We start from the raw sequence: 14162 nt of genomic DNA on the forward strand, positions 1-14162 counted from the left end.
TCTCATTGATGCTAGGTTCAAATATTTTAAGTACTTGAATTCAGCAAAATAACTCAAAATAGTCCAATAGTCAATAATAGTAGTGGGTTATCAGCGGAATGGGCAATTGTCAGAAGTTGTTAACCTGAGCCTTTCACAGCTCAGCATGTTAATCTGCCATTACTTTTTGTATCTTGTGGATATACTTTTCTGCTGGATGATTAAGACCAAGTTAAAGCAAGACATATATAACTAAAAATGTAACTATTGTATGTTACAAGGTCATTCAAATCCCTTCAGGTTTTACCCCAAAACAATGTATAGAACCTTGTAGATCTCTTATCCATGTCATCCACTTGGATGAGTCACAGCCATTGCTCGACCAATTTGCTCTCTGGGAAAGCTTGAGAGAATTTTTTCTCACCTGGTGACTCTCCTTAATTGCATTGTACATCATCAACCACTTTCCTCTGTGGCCACATAATCTCCTTGAACAGAATATTTGGGACATTACTGAGTTACAAAATGTCTCAGCACAGGTTCCCTTATGTTCTGAGTCCTCACTGACCTTAAAGGACTATGGCCAAAATATTGGCTATCTTTGAAGCTCCTATTTTTATCTAATTTTTGGTCTGCAAAGTTTAATTGTTAAACATCTAGAAGAGAAGCTTAATGATATTATTACCCTGTAACAGAGGCAGTTGGGCTTAACATCACTATCTGTCTGAGTATGAAATGTTTTAGACAACACAGAACTGCTATTTTACAACACCACAGATATTCTAAACTTTAAATCCTTATAGAATGTGAAAAAAATTACACATATTTACATGGAAAGTTAGAAATCCTATTATACACAAAATTGCAACAGGACAATCCTATGACATTTTTTCTTGTCTCTTATTAACTTTTATAATGCACATTTACTTTAAAGAGAATATAGTAATAACCAATATGACATTAGAAGCACTAAGCATTTAGAAGACCAAAATGATAGGTATTTAAAGCATGGATTTAATATTACAAATTTGCTATCCTCAGTTTAGTTGCTTAGTTCATAGGTATTAGCCTGTATATATTTAGTCAGGGTGAGAATTTTACCTATTAACTGCTATTTTCAAAAACCTGATGAATATTCTTACGACCATTTCCTTAACCATCTTGTTTGTATAAATATATTGTTTTGCCCCTGCCATCTTTCCTAACTTTTCTCCTTGTTCTCACTTTTTTGTTTAATCCTTGAGTTCTTGCTTTTCATTTAACTGTGATATACCTTTCAACTTTTATTTCATCTTTTGAGTTCTTACAGTAGGGAGACAATATGGTATTTACAAATGTGTGTCTGCTTTATTTCCTTATGAATATATCTGCAAGTTGCATCTATTTATATATGAAGGCTACAAGTTTATTTTTCTTTATAGCTGAGTAACACTCAATTGTATAAAAACACAACATCTTTTTAATCTGTTCCTCAGGTGAGGGAAATTTTGGATGTTTCCAAGATTTGGTTATCAAAGTTGTGCTGCTATAAATATAGGAGTACACATATCACTATAATATGATGTTTTCAGTTCTTTTGGGAAAATTCCCAGAAGGGGGTAGCTGACTTGAATAGGATTTCCAGTCCTAGTTTTTTGAGGAGTCTCCACACTGATCCCCATAATGGTTGCACCAGTTTACATTCCCACCAGCAGTAGAGAATGGTTCATTTTTCCCTACAGTCTCTCCAACATTTGTTGTTGGTTGATTTCTTTATAATATTCATTCTTTCTGGGGTGAGATGGTATCTCAGTGCTGTTTTCATTTCATGAAAGGCTAGTGATGTGTAGCATTTTTTCATGTATTTATTTATTTCTTGTATTTCTTCCTCTGAGAAGTGTGTGTTCATCACAGATGCTCATTTTTGGAATAGGTCTTTAAAATTTGGGGCCATAATTTTTTTAGTTCTATATAAATCTTAGAGAGCAGACCTTTGTCTGAGTGTTTATTAGTTAAGATTTTTTTCAAAACTTATGCATTGCCATTTTATTCTGTTGATAAATTCTTTTGAACTGCAAAAACTTCACAATAAGAGGATGTCTCATTTGCTGATTATTTCATGTGCAGTTGGATTTCTGTTCATGAACTGTTTACCTACCCCTATGTCATCAAAATTTCCACCTACTTTCTCTCCCAGGAGATTTCTTGTTTTTGTTTTAATGTTTAGATTTTTTAATCCATTTTGTCTTTAGTTTAGTACATGATAACAGACCTGGGTCAAGTTTAAGTTTTTGGCATGTAGACAGCCAATTTTTCCAGCAGCATTTGATAAAGAGGCTATCTTTCTTCAAGTAAGTATGTTTGGCCCCTTTGACAAAGACAAGATGGCTGAGTGTGTTTGTAGTTATATCTGCATCTTATAATCTATTCCATTGATCCTCGGGCCTACTTTTTACCATTAGCATGCTGATTTAATCACAGCAACTTTGTAGTATAATTTCAAGTCAGGAATTGTAATGCCTTCTGCCTTGTCTTTACTGCCCAGAATTGCCTTTGCTATTCTAGGTCTTTCCCGGTTCCAAATAAATTTTAGGAATGATTTCCCTAAGTCTGTGTGCTATGCTGGTGGTATTTTGATAGGGATTGCATTAAATCTGTATAACAATTTCAGGAGTATGGTCATCTTCACAATGTTGGTTCTTCCTATCCAGGAGCAGCAAATAACTTTCCATTTTCTAAAATCCCCTACAATCTCTTTTTTCAGAGAACTGTAATTGTCATTGAATAGATCTTTTACTTCCTTAGTTATCTTAATTCCTAAGTATTTCATTTCCTGAGGTGTTATTGTAAAAGATATTGTTTTTTTAATTTTAATCTCCGTGTGTTTGTTATCTGTGTAGAGGAATGCTATTGCCTTTTGGGTATTGACTTTCTATCCTGTGATAGTATGGAATTTGCATATTCATTCTAATAGTTTCTCATTGGAGGTTTTTGGGTCTTGCAAGTAGAGTATCATGTCATCTGCAAGTAATGATAGTTTTATTTTATCTCTTTCCTAATGGCTCTGGCTAATGGTTCCAGAACTACATTCAATAGGAGTGGTGACAGAGGACATCTTTGTCTTATAGCTGACTTGGGATTAAAAGATTTCAGTTTTTTGTCCATTTCAAATTGTGTTAGCAGTTGCACTGTCATAAATGGCTTTTATCATATTGAGGTAGAGGCCATGTATTCCAATTTTTTGTAGGGCTTTGAACATGAATGTGTGTTGGACTTGGCCACAATCATTTTCTACATCAATTGAGATGATCATGTGGTTTTTGGATTTGGCTCCACTGATATAGTGTATTACATTTATAGATTTGTGTATGTTGAACCATCCTTGCATCCCTGGGATGAATCCTACCTGGTCATGTTTTATGATCCTCTTGATGATTTCTTATATTCTATTTGCTAGGATTTTATTGAGGAGTTTTTCATCTATGTTCATGAGGGAGATTGGCCTGTAGTTCTCTTTCTTAGTTGCATCTTTCCCTGGTTTTGGTATAAGTATGATACTTGCCTCCAGGAATGATTTTGGGAGAACTGTTTCCTTTTAAATTTCATTATAGAGTTTGTGGAGTATTGTGATTATATCTTTTGTAAATTTCTTATAGAATACAGCTGTGAATCTATCAGGACCTGTATTCTTTATCAATATATTTTTATTACATTTTGAATTGCATTGGCTATTATTGAGTTGCTGAGAGTTCTTATATCTTTTTGATTCAGTTTTGCTAATTTGTACCTTTCTAGGAATCTATGGGTTTCTTCTGTGTCTTCTATTCTGTGAAAGTAAAGATTCTCAAAATAGTTATTGATTATCTTCTTAATTTTCACATGCTCTGTGGTAATTTCACACTTTCCATTCCTTATTGCTTGAATTTGAGTTTTTTCCTTCCTCTTTTTGATGAGGTTAGCTAGGTGCTTATCAATTTTACACAATCTTTCAAAGAACGAGATCTTTGTTTCATCAATTCTTTGTATTTTTTTGTCCTGATTGCATTAATTTCTTCTCTAATCTTTATAACTTACTCCCATCTTTGGGCTTTGGGTTTGACCTCCTCTATTTTTCTAGATGTTTGAGGTGCAGCATTAAGGTATTTATTTTTCCAGTTCTATTTTCCTAATGTGTGAGTTCACAACTATAAATTTCCCTCTATGCATTGATTCCATTGCATCCCATAAATTCCAATAAGTTGTGCTTAAATTTTCTTTGAACTATAGATATTGTTTAATTTCTTATTTGGTTTCCTCTACAAACTATTGATTGCTGAGGAGGGTGTTGTTTAATTTCCATGTATTTATGGGGTGTTTATGATTTCTTTCATCATTTATTTCTATTTTCATTGTACTGCAGTCAGATAATATGTATGGGATAATTTCTGTTTTCTTGCATATACCTAAGCATGATCTATGGACTAGTATGTGATCTATTTTACAAAATGTCCATCATGTGCAGCTGAAAAAAAATGTGTATTCAAATGTAGTTGGGTGGAATACTCTGTATATGTCAATTAAGTCCATTTGTTCAAACTTTTGGTTCAGTTCTGCTACTTCTTTGCTAATTTTTTGTCTGCTTGACCTATCTTTTTGGGATTAGGGTGTGTTAAGGTCTCCAGTTAATATTGTGGTATTGGATATTAGATTTTTCATGTCCATGAAGATTTGTCTTATATAGTTTTGTGCTCCCATGTCTGGTTCATACATATTAACGACTGTTACTTCTTCCTCTTGGATTTTTCCATAACCAGTATGTAGTGGCCCTCTTTATTTCATTTGATCATTATTGTGTTCAAGTTCAGACTGTCTGCAGACAGGATTGCTACCCTTTCTTTTTCCTGAAGTGCTGGGGCATGTAATATTGTTTTCTTTCCTTTGACTTTCAGCCGATCAATTTCTTTATGAGTTAATATGTTTCTTGTCCACTTTTTTGTTTAGTTTTATGAGAAATGGGTATAACTAAACAAAAAGGGAACAAGAAACATATTAATTCTGAAATAAATTTGGGAGCTGAAAGCCAAAGGAAGGAAAACAATACTACATGCACATTTTGTATCTGTATAGTCAAAATAGGGTAGATATACAGCTACTTTCTCTTAATTCAATGAATAGAAAGATTTGTACTAATAGTGTTTGTGGACAGGATATTGTGTCTGCATCTTGTACTATAAATAACCACTAAAGAGACAACCATATGCAATATACTAATTACTGAAACTGTCCTACTAATCGGTTTTGAAACTGTCTCATTGCTATTTGTTTCTCAATAATATGATTTTAAAAATATGTTTCTTGTATACAATATATTGTTGAATTCATTTCCTAACCCACTCAGCAAGTCTATTTCTTTTAACTGGTAAATTGAATCCATTTACATTGATGGTTATAACTGAGATGCACTGACGCATGATTGACGTGTTAGTCACCTCCTGTTGTATACACCTTTTTTGTTGTTGTTTGTTTAATTTTTGCCCTATTTGGTGGGTTCTCTCCATCCTCATTCATGGAGTTCTGGTCCTTTTTATTCCTCTATAGAACATCTTTTAGTAGATTATGTAGGGTTAACTTTCTTATCATGAAATTCTTTAGTTGTTCTTTGTTGTGGAAGTATTTCACTTCACCATCAAACTTGAAAGAGAGTTTTGCAGGGTATCACAGTCTGGGCTGGAATTTATTTTCTTCAAGGACTTGAAGTACTTTGCTCCACGCTCTTCTTGACTTGATGGTTTGTGAAGAGAAATCTTCCATCATTCTGATGGATTTTTTTTCTTTAAATATGATCTGTTTCTTTTCTCTAGCTACTCTTACTATATTGTTCTTATTCTAAGTTTGTGGTATCTCAATTATTGTATATCTGGGTGTACTTTTAATTGGATTGATGTTATTTGGTGTTCTATATGTTTTGGCTACCTGAATGTCAAGTTGTTTCCCCATATTTGGGAAGTTTTCTGCTTTTACTTCTGCCCATATTCTTTTTATATCATTTATGCTGTCTCCTTCTTTCTCATTGATGCCTATTTGTCTTACATTGCTTATCTTTGCATCATCTTGCAGATGTTGAATTATTTTATCCTGTATCCTAGTTGTTTTTAAGAAATCTTTTGTTTCCTTTTCATTAGCTGCAATCCTATCTTCAAGATTTGAAATTCTTCACTTTCAAGCGGTTTTGCTAGCTTGTGGTTAAGGTTTTAATTTCCCGTATATCTCTTTGAATCTGCTTCATGCATTCTATTTCTTTCCTATATTGCTCATTGAAGGAGTCCATCATTTTTCTACTCTCCTCTATATTTTTATCAGTGTCTTCTTTAGAAGCACTTAGTAATTCCTTATTATAGGTATTATTTCTTTTTTTACTTCAGAGATTATTTCTGATCTATATCCTGTATACCTTTCTCAGTTGTTTCTTTACTTCAAACGTTATTATTTCAGAGATTTCAGTTGTGAGATTTTCAATTTCTTCTATGCTAGTGTCTCCTGCATTTGTTCTGGGTGGGCTTGGGACCATAGAGTGCATTTTGTTCCTTCTCTTTGTTATTTTTTATAGCACTGTCTTCTGACCTTTGGTGCAGAGCCTTAGTGCAGTAGTTACCTTAGCTCCTACTGATATTATTATCCAAGGGAGATTATGTGGTCAAGGCAGTTGCAGTTTTGCATTTATAGTACTATAATTAGTATTGATACTCTAATAATAGGTAATGAGATTTAGTGCTTGACAAAGTTTTGTAATTAATGGGTTTGTATTTTCAACCCTAAAGGCCCATATCATGACTGTATAGCTAAGAAAATATAATGTGGGGAATTTGTATTTAAATTAGTTCCCCTGAGATCTAGCCAATCATCTCCCCTTGAAGTTCCCTGAGACTTCCAGGAAACCTTTCACCCCAGTTACCTGTTGTGCCCTCTTTTAACAGAGAGAGAGAGAGAGAGAGAGAGAGAGAGAGAGAGAGAGAGAGAGAGAGAGACAGAGACAGAGAGAGAGAGAGAGAGAATGAATATGCTCTCATACACCTGGGTCTAGCAGCATGTCTCAACTTACAAAGTCCGGATCATCCAGCTGGGCCTGGCTGGGGTCTGGCTGCTGTGATTGGTTTCTACCTGTTGCAGCCCACATAAGTGACCCTGTTGAGCCTCATTGGTGAGCTGTTCTGCTCCTGGATTTGCTGGCTAGATCTCGCTCCTAGCCACTCTACGAGGAGTTCTACTGCAGAATTCCACACCAAACCTGACTGCTGGCTGGAGGAAGGAGGTTACAGTGGAGTGCAGGGCCTGGCTACTGGCTGGAGTCCTCAATATTTTATGTAATTTACAATGTCAAAGTTGGCTCCTTGGCCTACACCATATCCTAGTTATTTTTTAAGTGTTTCCTCATCACCAAAGCTTCCCTTACTCTATATTTTGAAGTTTCTCCTAGTACTTCCCACAGTATTTGATGAGATCTTCTATGTTCCTTCTTTAATGTCTACCAGTTCCAGTAGAGTATAAACTCAGAGATTAAAGGTCATTTGGTCTCCTCTACATGCTTAACACTTGCCAACAGAACCTAGTACTTAATAGATGTGCAAAAGTGTTTGGGAAAGCTGGATATGGGGGTACATCCCTGAGGTCTCAGCACTCGGGGAAGCTGAGACTGGAGGACAGCAAGTTTCAGCTCAGTGTGGACAGTGAATCAACATAAATATACCCTCTGCCAAACTAAACTAAACTAAACTAAACAACTAAACTAAACTAAACTAAACTAAACTAAACTGAATTAAACTAGTAATTTTTTTAAAGGTAAAATATAATGGGTGAAAATATAACTCAGTGCAAAGATCCTGGGTTCAGTTTCCCAGTACTAAAAAAGAAAAAGCTTGAGGAATGATTGGCAAGTGGCTTAGAGGATGAAAAATGAAATGACATAGAAGTGTACAGGGGAAAGTTAAATAAAGACTTCTGAGAATGGCAACACCTGAAATTCAAAGCACATTGCCGCTGGTAGGTGAGATGGTTAAAAAATCAGAGGGTTAAAACATAGATGATGTCAAGGCAAAGTACATAAGACCAGTGCTGTATTAGGGATTTGACTTGTTCTTCCAGCCAAATTAGGCACAACCTAAGAGGAAAGGCAAATAAAGCTGGCATGTTGGATTGGAGTCAGGATGGAGAGCAATTTGGGACATGTCCAATATGAGAACTTAGATATTAAAGTAAAATGAGGAATCTTTGTTCTTTCATTCTATCTGTTGCCAATAGTGTGGCAGTTGTCCAAGTCATTTAATTATCTGAACTGTGTATTTTTCATTCATACCACAGGATGACTGCTCTAATTTTGTGTTGCCTGCCTAGATTTTATAAAGTTTGGCATAGATTCTGATGAATTTCTTTGAGATTTAAAACTGTGTACCAAATTACAAACATTTCTAAAAATGTCATGTGCAATTTGGGATTAAATTTACATACATTTTATAGAGCAAAAAAATTCACAGTTTCAGAAGGAGTTCTATGTCATTTTACCTTTCCCGTGCTTTTAAAATGACTTAAATTGGATGATGTCTTCCATCTCACCTTGCTGAGAGTCTCCAGTGAATTCCCCAGCAGCAACTGAGTATCCTATTTAAAATAAAAGAAACTAATCAGATTTGGTGATGGAAAAATTAGTTATATTAGAAAAATGAAAGCATTACCATGGTACTGCTTTAGCCAGAGGTCACTACAAAATTATAAAAATTCAGGTTTCTATAAAAGTAAAAATCAACTACAATATGAATACTTCATACTGAGTCATAGGTGCAGAATAGATCTGCTACTGTGATCTTAAAATGGAACAGAGCAAAGCAAAGAAATAAAACAAAAATCATACCTGAAGATTGATTTTCAAAGAGAAACACTTCATAATCTACCTTAAAATATAAGAGGCTGCCTTGTATTTTAATGGCTGTAGATTGTTGCTCATCAAACATGATATTCTGACAGGTAGCTTTTGTGGTTGGGCTTTGCTGTTTCTGATCATCATCACGGTATGTTTCCTAATTCGTTTAATGGTGGCATTCCACAAGTGTGATTCTTTACTTTTCAAATTTATCAAGCTATCAGAATGCCATTAATATCTCCAAAAGTAGGAAATATCAGTAATACCATTGTATTTCAATTTGCATATAATAAAAATTAAGAATGCTGTAGCATGCTGTGGTTCACATCTAGATGTCACCCCCACACCCTTGTGCCCCCATGTATGGGGCTTTTAAGAGTGATTACATTGTGGGTGTATGATACTGCATTAGTCCTGTGGACTGAAACCTCTACACACTGTAAGCTAAAACAAACCTTTCCTTCTTTAACTTGTGGGTGTTGGATATTTGGTCTCAGCACTGAGAAACAACTGAAAGCCCTAGCATGTAGAACATCTCTTGTTGCTGCTCTAGAAATGGGTTGGGATGCAAACCATGCTGCTGCCATGGCACTGATTGACCTCTCTAATTCATAGTGTCTACTACCAGAAAAATAATTTAGGTGTGAAAGAATGTCATACAGCTTACAAAAGAGCAGCTAGAAAAGTGTGGAACTCAGCCTATGCAGGTTATATACATGATGGATGAGATGAAAGCATAAACTTACAATGAAAAACTGAGTCTACTCCAAACAAGTAAGAAAACCTTCATAAGGTGTCAAACAAGTCATGAATCAAGTTAACATCTACATTTAATCTGTTTGTCTTTTAATAAACCATAAATATCTTCAGCAATGAATCTTACCAAGGTAACTATCATCGTAGGAAGCTGGAGCCACTTCTGTCTGTTTTTCTCCAGCAAGTTTCCTTAGAATATCTTTAAATGAATAATTTGCAATGACGTCGGCAATACTGGCAGTGATCACCTGACCTGTGTTAATTAAATTAATACGTTAAGTGAATGAAAACAAGAGGCGGGCTCTCCCTCTATAGACCTGGAACCACACAGTCTCTGAAAGCTGTCATGTTATTGTTTGTGTTTTGATACAATTTTTCCTGTTTACCACTAGACCTCTAAAGTAGAACTAGTTGTCACTGAGTGGGGCTTTCCATTTTGACAGAATTCTGCTAAAAATACTGATGAGCAAAAATAGATTGCCTTCCTGCTGCTTTCAGTATGATTACTTATTTCACCTTTAAATGCTAAAACTATGAAAGAGCAACTTGTGTCTGAAATTTACTTAATTATATTTTTATTCTAGATTGCCTTAGAATACAGCTTTTGTTATAGGTAGCACAAAATGCTTAAATGTGTTCTTCAAGATTTTGTTAGTGGGAAATTTGTCATAATAACCAAGATATACTTTTAACAAAGCATTTTAACAAAATTTTGGTATTCTTGCAAAGTATAGATATAATATTAAATCTTAATCACCTATATTCAACTAAGAGATTATAAATATATCAGGTAAATTAAAGAAAAGAAGTTATACAATATTTGAGACTATTCATGCTAATATATATATATAATATAAACAAATATATATAATAAATTTATAATAATAGGAAGTAGGCAGATCCAACAAAAAACTATAATTTCAGCAAGAAGGGAACTGATGGGTACTGAGATTGATACGCTAAAAACTTTAGCTAATCTCTCTAAAATAAAGTCTCGCATAAATGTCATGAAATATGGTTGCACTGGGGTACATATATTTCTACCATATCCTTAACAATTTTCCACCAAAATTTCTATCTAGTCCCATACTTATTATGGAGATCTAAAGCAAACATGTGATTTCATGCTCTTTGAGGAAAAAATTGAAGAAATGTTTTCAAAATACTAATATTTATCATTTATTTATTTATTTATTTTAGTACAGGGTCTACAAGGTCTCACTACACAGATTGGACTAGTCGTGATCCTCCTGTTTTCAGCCCCCCAAGTGCTGGGATTACAGGCACATGCCACCACGCCCAGTCTCAGTTGCTGTCTCCCAGAGGTAGGGCCAGCACTGAATGCCAGGGATCGAACCCCAGCCCTTGCACTCTGCCTAAACAGGTGCTTTAATCCACTAGGCTATCTGGCCAGCCCTATTCTTAATTTTAAGGGCAAACTATTCTTTGAAAATTCACACACAATTTCCATTGTCTTTCTGTTTGAAGTCCAGAAAAGAGTAAAGCTATTAAACCAGGTTATAACTATTGTTAAGTAATTGAGATTGAAATGGCCCTTCTGACATTAAGTTATTGTGTTTACACACAAATTTATGAAAAATGTAAGTAGGATTTGCCAGATTTTAAGATTAAAGCTCAATAGGTCCTTCCTTTCCTCCTACATATACTCTTCTTTTGTTTGTTTCCTTTAGCTTGATCTATAATCTTTATATTCTTAAGTCCATATGAAATTTTAAATTATATATCTTAGACAAATGCTTCTACACATCCTTGCCATGGCTTATTTTCAAATCATTTATATCAGATGTTTTTTCCAACATAAATAGAGGAATGGCTTATATAAAATTAAGCAAGTGAATTAAAGAAAATCTAAAACAAACATGATTTTATATCCATCTGTTAGGTATTATATTTTGTTTGCAAAATAATCTTTAAGATTAAAATGATAATTATTTGATGTTCTTAATTGTCTATGCATGAATTAAGTCTAATAGTAATTACATAAAAATGTTTATCACGAATTCGTCTTCCTGAATCTTTTCCATGGGTTTAAAATATGTCCAAGTCTCTTTCATTAAAAAAAGTGTTCTGGGCCAGCAAGACAGTTGAGCAGACTCAACCCTGCATAGGCAAGCATGCTGGCTCTGCCCCTACATGCTCTGAGCCTTCCACCAAGACCAGGCATTGTGGCACATGCCTGTAATCCCAGTACCAGGTAGGCTGAAAACAGGAGGATAACTGTGAGTCTGAGATGCATAGTGACACCTTTTAACAGCCAAATATATTTTTTTTTAAAAAAGAAAGTGTTCCCTCAACTATTCATCAGTCTCACATTCTACCCTATTTTTTCCTAACTTTACAAACAAGATTCAGCCTAGATTCTCTGTATTCTTGTTAAACGTCTCATTCATCCCTATGGCTTCAGCTACTGCCAATATGTAAATGATACAAATTTTGTTTTACCCAAGATAGCTTTCTGGTGGTTAAGCCTATATTCCTAAATACTCATGTAAAAATGCTTGGATATCCCAACATTTCCATGCTCTGCAGAGCCAAAACCAAACTCATTATCTTCTCTCTCCATCTCAGTTCAAACTTACTCTCTTCTGGTATTTTCTATTTCAGTGGGTGGTACAGGGCAAGAATTCAGAAACATATCTTTGACATCTTCCTGTCAAAGTTCTTTCTTCACTATATAGCCAATCCATCATTTAATATGTTTATTTTGACTCCAAAGTATCTCGCAAATTTCTCTTTTTTTATAATGTACACCATCACCACTCTAAGTAAGCAAACATGTTTGCCTAAAATTTACAGCTAGTTGAATTTAGAAACTTACAATCAGTGCATAACCTTATATGAATTTTGTAACTAACGTAGTTTGTTGATATTTCACTTTGGCCAACTTTTATTCCCCATTCCATACTGTAGCCAAAGTAATCTTTTCAAAACATGAACTTGGTTATAACATTCTGTGCTTAAAATTCTCTAGTAATTTACCATTATTCTTAGGACAAATACTACGTTCCTACTCTAGCTAAACACATCCACTTAAATTCTAAATTCTAGTTGTTGGGAGAACAAAGATACTGTTCACTTTGGCCAGAAAGCCCTGTGTGCTTTAGGTGGGGCCCTCCGTACTGGTCTGGCCACTCTCTCCTTTCTTTCTTAATGCCCTTCACCTTGTTTCCTCCATTATTCCCTTCATTGCCATCCTTCACAGCACACAGCACCTGATTATTGCCTCCTTTCTTTATCTAAGATACTCTCTACTCAAGATCCAGATGACAGTTCAGCTGCTTGTTCTAGAATGAACTGATCTTTGGGCTGCTGCCTTTATAGGCCTAACCTTTAGAAGAATTACAAGTCATCCCTCCTGGGTACATGCGGTCCTGTATCTGGTCCATGGCTTCCTAAGCAGAGCACAAGTTATGTTACAGCTCCCTGTGACCAATGTGTTCTCAGGACCCCATCACAACACACCTTTCCATAGTAGTATGTATCAGGATTAGAGCTTTGAAGGCACTCTTGTGGCTATCTGCTTTATGTCTAGATCTTTCCCTAGATATCAGAGAACATTAGAACCACAAATGTGTTGATTCATCATCTCCACATCTCACACAAAGCCTGAAAGAGAACCTGAGTAAATGCTTGGTATATTAATGAATGGCTTGGTATTGGGGATATTTTAGAATATCAAGTATATAACAAATTAAAAATTGAAATAATGCTATATTCAAGAAATTCTGAATAAGAATACAACATTGATGTAGTAAAACAATATTCAGTGTTATTTTTGCTTCATTTCTTTATTAATAACAACAAATAGGCACATCTTTTCAGCTAACAGAACATACCTTGCCAGTAAAAGCTTCCAGGTCCTCCTACTATGAGATCTCCATTCTATAAAACAAAAAAATGGGAACAAAAGAACAAAACAGGAACAATTGGAAGAGAAACACTGCAAGTTTTTAGAGAGTAATAAATTATTGCTAAAAAGCCCAGATCTAACAATTAGTTGCACATAAAAATGCAGCTTTTCAAAGAAGTCCTTATATCAGGGACCTGTAAATCATTTTCTTTTTTTGCTTTCAATTATTTAGTGTTATCATATTAAATAATTTTAATTTAGTGCAATTAAGCAAAATGAACCATCCCCATCTTCCGTCAGTATATGTGTGTATGTGTATGTTTGTGTGTGTGTGTGTGTGTGTGTGTGTGTGTGTAAATTTTGGCACTGTCTGTAGTAAGTAAATATATCCATGTTTAATACTGTACAATTAACAGACCTGGCCTTTTGAAATGCCATAGTAATAGAAAGCAAATTCTATTCCAATGTTTTTCAAGGCCAGTCTTTCTTTTTTCCCTAAATCAGCAAATCCACCCTCTTTCTCAAAAAAAAAAAAAAAAAAAAAAAAAAGAACAAACCAGCCAATATTAGCATTTTTGTCATCTTTTTACATATGCTTGCCTACCTTAAATATATAACGATCAGTGGGATAAACCAAAAAATCAATGATAAATGCAATGAATAGAAGTGAAACAGAATATATTGAAA

The 14162-nt window shown here is 34.6% G+C and overlaps 1 protein-coding gene across 1 annotated transcript in view; it reads right to left on the reverse strand.

The window, feature by feature from the left end:
- Positions 1-14162, reverse strand: part of Itga8 (integrin subunit alpha 8) — a 227371-nt gene that overhangs the window by 174028 nt on the left and 39181 nt on the right. Inside the window, exons 6-8 of the mRNA XM_012517847.2 lie at positions 13462-13507; positions 9732-9857; positions 8545-8589 (exon numbers count right to left, since the gene is read on the reverse strand). Of these exons, the coding sequence (XP_012373301.2) occupies positions 8545-8589; positions 9732-9857; positions 13462-13507 (217 nt within the window). The remainder of the gene's footprint in view (positions 1-8544; positions 8590-9731; positions 9858-13461; positions 13508-14162) is intronic.

This window comes from Octodon degus, unplaced genomic scaffold, assembly GCF_000260255.1.
Source record: "Octodon degus isolate 3935 unplaced genomic scaffold, OctDeg1.0 scaffold00220, whole genome shotgun sequence".
NCBI lineage: Eukaryota > Metazoa > Chordata > Mammalia > Rodentia > Octodontidae > Octodon > Octodon degus.